The sequence below is a fragment of the Corvus brachyrhynchos genome, unplaced genomic scaffold (assembly GCF_000691975.1).
Source record: "Corvus brachyrhynchos isolate BGI_N302 unplaced genomic scaffold, ASM69197v1 scaffold69, whole genome shotgun sequence".
Lineage (NCBI taxonomy): Eukaryota > Metazoa > Chordata > Aves > Passeriformes > Corvidae > Corvus > Corvus brachyrhynchos.
Window position 1 is genome coordinate 3,002,781 of NW_008240228.1, and position 8,295 is coordinate 3,011,075.

Consider the following 8,295-nt stretch of genomic DNA (forward strand, 5'->3'; position numbering starts at 1 on the left):
AAGCTGTACTTACTTGCCCAGAAAACTTTTCAGAAAGGAATTCAGGAGGGCACAGAATATTTCAACTTCTGAGCAGACAACATCCATATTTATAATCTGTCCTCTCTACTGGTGATTGGATGGGAAAACAGCCATCTCTTCCCATAAAGGATGTGGACCTGTGAGCAGGTTTATTGCTTTTCCACATTAAATCAATTCCTGCAGTAGCCAACAGAGAGGATCCTGGCCTATGTAAATCCTCAAACATGGTTTATATCACTGAATTAAATCTGCTTATGAGTTGCAACCATTACATGGCAGCTGATATTACAAGAAATTAACTCCAGTCTTAAAAAAAAAGATCACTTCAAAAGTAAAAAAGCTAAGTAATAATTTAAAAATTGGAATTAATTTTCAACCAATTAGTATTTTCAAGTGGGAGCTGCAGTAGTGCCTGTCTGAATACAAATGGGAATGAAGGGTACTCCAGGCCAAGAGGAGGCGTTAACACTGACATGGAACTGGGGAGAAGTCACCGCAGAATTTATTCCTTTATGGCATGGAAAGCATGAGCTCCTGCTCAGAATTACAGTGATCCCTGACAGAAAGACTGACAGTGAGTTATCATTCCCAGGAGCTCCTATAGTTTCCATGCCACTTGGCATTACAGGCTGGTCTCTCCCACCTCCAGCAGCATCCAGGCTATGTGGAGTAAGGTGGATTACTGAAATAACAGGGAAACATTTAATTGCTCCAAGTCAATCCCATCAGGAATACCGACTTCTGAAACTCGACCTCTGCTCTGAAAACTGAACCTGCAAAATTTTCAGCAGCAAGGAGCATTTTGAGAGCAGAAATACTACACTGAGATCTCACCGACCTATGTAACACCCTGCAGAATAAACCTGACCCCTGACCTGAGCACTTCTACATCTCCTAATAGAAATAATCTCGAGGAGGACCACAGATGAGTGACTGTAAGCTGTTTCTAGAAATGCTAACCTTCAGTATCAGCAGGCTGTGAAATAATTTGCCCTATAAGCTCCACGCCATATGTTTTATTCAGGCATTAACGCCTACTTTGTGAAAATAAAGCTGTCAGGATGAGAGGCACCACGGTGCAGTATCACACCCACAGGCCATGCAGTAGCTGAACCTGGAGGCTGAAGTTGTACTGTGCAGAATTCTGGATGTGTGCAACAGCTACCAAAAGACTTACAAAATTCCAGGTTTAGGAAAAAGGACAGCTTGATCCTAGACAACACTTGCATATGGCTGAAGCCTCACTGAAAAACTCTCTCATCCACTTCAGTGTCCATTTGAAACACAGCTTAAAGGATGGGAAAAGTGCAGCAGTTGCTTTTAGGTCTTACTTTTTAGAGTTCTTAAGAGCCATCCCTATCCAGCAAAAATGTCCTAGTGCAAAAGCAGAATTAAAAGACTGGACTTGTAAGTCTACATTCTTTCCTTTCTGTTTCAAAATTTTATCTACTGCTGACAAACAAAACTGTGAACTACATAGGAGTTCTTCCTGTAGCTATCTAACATTTAGTCACTAGAGGATTCAAACAGCTCCTGAATGAAGCTGTAATGTATGTAATTTTTCTAGATTTCTGCATAGCTTTTATTGTGGCTTAGAAGGATTCTGTGCCTCTCCTGTGCAGAAATATTCTCTAAGGTGATCAGTTTTCTTCAGCCCAAAGCCAGCGGTTTACTCCACCAGAGCAGGAGCTGAGATACTCCTTTCTAGCATGCAGGAAAAACTGACTCTCTCCTTCTGCTCTGCCTGCCCTGCCCTATCCTGGTCCTTCAGAGCATTCCAAAGGCCTTGTCCTGTGGATGCAGCAGTGAGAGCAGAAAGGGGTGAAAACAAATGTTTCTTCACATCGCATCATTCTCCTGTTTGCTTTGGAGTGATGGATTCCTTCACCCATTTTGGAACTCCCTGAGTACTCAGTGCCAATTCATTTTGTTTCCCAGTTTTCATGCACAGGTAGGGTGCACAGTTCCACCACGCACAGCTTCTCCTAATACCGCTCCCTTAACACAGTCTGTGAGGCTCAAGTTCCGAGAGCAGGATGAAGCCAAGGAAAGAATAATTCCAGTGGTGTCAAAGTGGTTACTTGCAACCACGGGAGGTTCTTCTCTGGGGTCTGATTTCCTTTTAACTGTGCAGGATCAGTTGGATTTGCCAAGGTTCCGAGCATCCTCCCAAGATATCCTAACTTGACCCAGGCAGGTGATACGAGGTTGGCCTCATATTTATTATTTAAAATGTAAGTGATGTATGACAAGAACAGAGTTAAAACAAGTTTTTTTTGTTTTTTCGAATGTTCAGTGAGTTGTTTCAAGGCAGCTCATCTCTATTCCCATCCTCCTGCTTTTCAGGAAAGGAAGACAGCACATCCCTCAGGAACAGAAATTGATATTCTCCTGTCACTTAAACACAAACAAGAAAGAAATCCCAGTCCCCTAGTGTGCAATTGCCAGTTTAATCTTGCCATCTTCAGTAAGTCACTCCTTTGAATACTGTGGAGGTGCCAACATATTCATTATGGGCTCTGCTTTCTTTTGTCACAACCACTGTGCTCAGGAAACACACATTTAGTTCCCTTGCTGTGTCCAAGAGGAAAACAGCACTCATGAAATCAAGGCCCCACCTCAGTTTTAATCTCTAACCCTGCCACAATAAGAGAATTAAACAATATTTGCAATTGTGTTATTTTCAACAAGCATTTGAAAAAAGTGTTCACTTACTATGCAACAGCAAAAACCTTTAAATAAACTGTAAGCACGTAATGATGTGAATCGATACGTGAGGAATATGCTGGGGTCTGTGTGAGCAGAGGCAGGTGATTCACAGCAAAAAAACCCTGACAAACCAAGTTACAGCCACTTCATAAATCAAACTTTGCCTTTCTGCAAAGCATAGAAGTCAATCTGTACTGTGCAAGGCACTGATCAAACACCCAGAGTTGGTTCCTTCTTCCTTGCCAGTGCATGTCCATGGAAAAAGACATGATAAGTATTTAAAAAACCAAACAACCACCCCAGACAGGCTAAGAGAACAAATACAGCCCTCACTTAGAACCATGGCGGTTCTCTCCCCAAACATGCAAAGCAAATCAAAGCAATCCAGAAGAAAGGAGTAGAAGGTGAAATAGTAAATAAAAATACAAAGCAAGCAGGATTCCCTGATTTAGTGACAAAGGTGTGTGGCTTATTGCTACCCCCTCGACAATGAAAGCCCAAGACCTTCTGGTATGGCTGTGTTTGCAGGAGGATACAGAAGTTTACTTGTATATAATTGTGTCTCCTGATAGCAGACACACCTGAAACAGTACTTCATTCCATCACCATCTTGTCATCATTGGCCCTTCCATAAAGCAGTGAAAAAAACTCCCTTACTTTATTCTACTTTCATCTTTCTTCTAGGCTTTGCCTGCCTTTCCCCAGTTGTCTTCTGTTCTCTTCCTCCTCCCTGAAAAACTCACTCTCTTACCTTTAAATCTTCCCCTTTAGGCTTCACTAATCCTGTTTTACTGATCCACACTCATCAATTCTTTCTCTTTGTACCCCAATTCTTCCTTCTGCTGTGATGCCCTGGTTAATCCCTTCTTTATCCCGTACTCTGGTGTCCCAGATGACAAAACCCTAATTTATCTACTTGGTAAGCTTAATCTTCAGAAGTACCCAGAATTCCTACCTTCAACACCTTTCCCCACCTCCCACTTCTACATTCAGATGCTCTCAATTCCTACCCCCACATTAATCAATCTTCTTTACCACTTCAGTGAGAAATTTCATAGTGCCTGGTGTTCTGATCTGAGAGTACTGCAGCTACTGTGAGCAGAGAACAGAGGATATCCCGATGACCCAGAGGGCTGTGGCAAGAAAGCTGGGACAATCATGCTGTTACACGCAGCCCCTAATGGCTGCACTGAGGTGGGGCAGAAGCAGCAATAAGTAAAACAGGCAGGGAGACAATGGGGTGGGGTATGATCCGAAGAAGGCACAAATTGCTTTCGCGGTATCGAAGGGATGTAATGGTCAGTGGCAGCTCATGTAATGCAGCTAGCAGGTAATAATCAGGGCTAGAATAGCTCAAGGATTTCAGAAAAACCACCAGGCAGTAAATTGTGGATGATCCTGACTTGGTTTTGACATGTAAAATAAAAACAACATCAGCATTACTAGATAAAAAGGGGAATTTTTCACTCACTTTCACTATAGTCTCACATTCCATTTCTACTTCTGTTTTTCCTCTACTTCTTGTTCTTCTATGCTCTTTAAAACAAAACCAAGGATCATTTCAATTTGAGGTGATTAACAATTACTCTAAGCTGAAATGACATAATTCTGTGCATTACAGTAAAGCAACATCTCTTTAATCTATGCACTTAATGAAAAACAAAAGATGACTTCATGCTTCTGTGTGCTGGCTCATTAATATTTGACTAGGTACATGTTAGTCAGAGAAACAGTCTATTTATCACAACCTGTCACTCCATGCTACAAGAGGACAATATTTCAACTGTGTTACAAGGAGATCCAGCTTTAGTTGAAGTGGCAGCTTACGCAGGTTGCAAGAAAAGTCACCTTTTTTCTGGGAAAGGGAAGGAAGCATGTCTGAAGGAAGAAATGAGCATCAGCCATGCCACCTGAAGTATGAGCTGGAAGAGATACCTCTGGCCTTAGACTGAAATCATGCCTAATGTCATGAACTCAGGGCAGTTTGGATGGAAAACCTCCAAGGACATCCGCAAGTGCTTACAGGAGTGGTGCTGCTCCAGCCTATTCTCTTGGAGTCAGTCTTGCACGAGTACCTGAGCAGGAAATGTGAGGGACACGCTGCTCCTGGAGGTGTTACCACTGTTCTCTCGCCTTCGTCCCGAGCTGCTGTTTATCTCTGGAGCTGAAACTTGTGTTTGGCAGTTCAAAGAGCAGCAGGATTGTCAGATTGTCCTGAAGCCCCTGACGTGCTCCAGGATTGTCAGATTGGCCCGAAGCCCCTGACGTGCCGTCCCTGACTCACTGGGACAGCATCATGCACCGCTCTGAGCACCCTGAACTCAAACTCTCTCTCTTGGAGAGGTCTAAGGTCTGGAGCAGAGAAGTCCTGAAGGTAATCCAGCAGCAACCAAAAAGACCTAAGTTTGTTCCTTAGTTTTTGCAGTTACTAGAAGATGGCTGTGAAATTATAGCCCAGAAGTAAAAAAAATGGGTGACTTTTTGGTTGTTGCTAAGTGCAGTCCTTAAACATCATTGCCCTGCCTTTTTCAAGTGGCTGCAGCATGTTTCCTTCTCTGTTGTGTTAAATTAGTGTGGCAACTGTTTTGTCTTACTGTAAAATCAGTGTTATTGCAGCATTAAGTGATTTACTGCTCCATACGGTAGCAATCGCATGAGTCTATCGCTGAACTTGGTTCTGTTTGCAGAAGTTAAATCACAGTTCTGTCATGACAGGGTTGGTGCCACCAAAATCTTGACACTTCCCGCATCATCTACTTTATACTTTATCATGTATTCTGGACAGTATTGTATCTGCATTGTCCAGGAGCCAGAGCTGCAGTGGCATCCCCTGTCACACGCAGGTGACACGCAGGTGACAGCCAGCCATGGAATAATTGCATGTGAGCTCACTGAGGTAACCTGTGCTTTGTCTTAGGTGTCAGGTTTGTTACAAATGAAACGGAAAATGGAAACCTTTAAAAAGAAATAGAAACAGACAATAACACAAAATAAAGCTTCTCATTTAATATGTAAAGATGAAATAGCTTAGAAAGTGAGGTAGTACTTTTAATATTTGTTACAAAACATTTCCTCAAAGCATTTTCTTAAACTGAATACAATTACTGAGTCACTTCCTTGGTAATGGGTGAAGAAGCAGAACAATATGTCTGAGCACTGTGTCCTCATTTTACTTTCATGCAGATTCATAAAGGCCTTCTAATTGAGTCACAATGCAGGCAGAAAATATCATTAGCTAACAACTGGCTGGATTTGATTGAAATGCTGTGTAAGGGAACCTATGCCACCTTCTTATGATGGATTGCAGCAAATGAATGAAATGAACTTTATTTATTTTCTCCTTGAAGAATTTTATTTATTTTCTCTCTTTCTCACCTTGGCAGCAGTGGGCTGTAAAGCTACAGCATTAACACTGTCACAAATGGTGTTAGGAGATACACGTGGGGCTCAGGGAATGGGTACCACTGGCTGTGGCAGCTTGCACCATCTTGACATGCAAAATGAACCTAAAATATTAGCTGAGGAAGCAGAGGGTGACAGTTTGTAGCAGACAAAAAGGTAGTAGCAAGAAGGTGAAATGTAAAGTGAATTAAGAAAGCTACTTTGTTTTGCATAGTTCCTTATCACTCCTCCTGATAAACTTCATTTTTCTGTCCCTCTGATCTATGTACTTCAGTTTCTGTGCTCCCACTGACTGACAAATCAGATAAAGCAACTCACAGAAAATTGGCAATTTTTACAAAATTACATATAAGTTTGCAGCACACAAACATTTTGTTGCTGGAGATGTTGGCCTAGTTACTTCAGTGAGGTTTGTAACTACTGAAAGCCGGTTAAGATTTGATTAAAAAATCCCTTAAAACCAGTCTTGGAAAACACTACTAAGCATCCTCTTGCTAGATTCCTCAGTTTGTGCAACACGAATACTTTTCCTTTCTTTTGGCACCGTTTTTAGCCAGCCTCCCTGCTAAAGGACACGTTTTGGTTTGGGAAGAGGTGTGTGTACTTTGTGTGAGGCGTGTTGTGCTCACACGCCAGGATTTAGGTGTGCAAAGGAGGCACACATTTGCCAGTATCCAGATTTTACCTACCTGCAGGATGAACATCAGAAATAAGTAAACATTTCAACAAAAGCAACATTCAAAAATGGTAACAAACTCCGCTCTACTTAACCAAACTGAGGATTTTCTCCTTGATTATTTATCAAAACACAGTCCATGGAAAGTAACAGAGATATCTGGGTAGCATGAATCCCACAGGCAGAGGAAATTAGGGTTACCAGATACAAACACTTAGCTGCGAGTAGGGTGTGCACCACTCAAAACCTGTATTTTTTATTGAGCTTTTAACAACACAGTCTGTGCACTTGCACCACTGGGATGCTCCCGATCCAAATGGTGGCAGTGCAGCAGACATCTGTCAGATATTTCCCACACGGGTGCTCACTAGTTTGGGAGCTCCAGGCATGGCCTTGCAGCGTCAGAAAGAGAAAGTCAGAGAGAAACACAGGGATTAAAACAAACACTGAATTTCAAGCTCTTTTCTATTCTGATGGTCATGACTGTACTTCCGGAATTGCATGGTTTTGAAAATGCCTGAGCAACTTGATTCCAGTGTGAGCAGAATCTTTCTGTTTGTACAGACATTGCATTAAGCAGCTCTTTGTGAAATCTCTAACACAGAGATAATAAAACACAGAAAATACATACACGTTCGCAAATCATAAAGCAGCCAAGTATCTGTTGCTTTTATTGGTGCTGAGACAACATTTTAGGGAAGACACACACAGAAACCAGACTGTAGAACACTGATGGCAGGGAGGAGTGTTAAAACACTATCTGCTATTCATAGTCACTGTCTACCTAATGCTGGTTTCCCAGAAGCTTTCTGGAGACGCCAGAAAGTCCAGAAATCAATCCAGTAAAAGTTTAAGCTTTTAAAATATTGAAGTTGAATATAGTCTGGTTTATCTGATAGTCCTGGACGTGTCCTCACTTGTGCAAAGGGCCACCAAAAAAAGCTGCACTTCGTATTTCTGGTTTCTAAGCTGTCATAAAAAGCTGTGTTGTGTTCTCAGTTACTGTGCCATTCCTATAAAGAACTACAGCATAATTAGTCAGCATTTCTCTTCTTGCTGGCACATAGAAATGGGGCATAGAATCTTGTCAATCACCACAATAAATCATGCTGCTCTAACACCTCTAATCAACTCTTGTTAACATGACTGCTCTTCACAATTACCCATTCTGAACCTTTAAAACCACAATGAAGAAATGTGTATCAGGGACAAGAAAAAGGCAATAGTGCTTATCCACAGGAGCTGCCTCACAGCACATCGTTCAGTTCCTTCAATAATTCACACACCTCTCAGCTGTTCAGCAATTCACACGTGGTGCTGCTGCTGGCTCTGCCTTTGGCAGACACACACAGGGTTTTCTGAGACCACAGCAGCACAAAGCCACCACGCTAGAGAGAGCAGGAAAGATTTGTAAGAATAGTTTGAGGGGAAATGGAAAAGTTTTAAGCAATGGTGCAATCAAAGTGAGTTATGATTTTTAGAAATGA

General features: G+C 42.0%; 1 protein-coding gene and 1 long non-coding RNA gene across 4 annotated transcripts in view; one reads left to right on the plus strand and one right to left on the minus strand.

The window, feature by feature from the left end:
- Positions 1–8,295, plus strand: part of LOC108449351 — a 101,885-nt gene that overhangs the window by 56,222 nt on the left and 37,368 nt on the right. The window lies entirely within an intron of this gene.
- The window catches only part of PLCB1 (phospholipase C beta 1), a 243,390-nt gene that overhangs the window by 13,597 nt on the left and 221,498 nt on the right, over positions 1–8,295 (minus strand). Inside the window, exon 31 of the mRNA XM_017745250.1 lies at positions 4,202–4,266. Coding sequence (XP_017600739.1) covers positions 4,228–4,266 — 39 coding nt within the window. The 3' untranslated portion in view covers positions 4,202–4,227. The remainder of the gene's footprint in view (positions 1–4,201; positions 4,267–8,295) is intronic.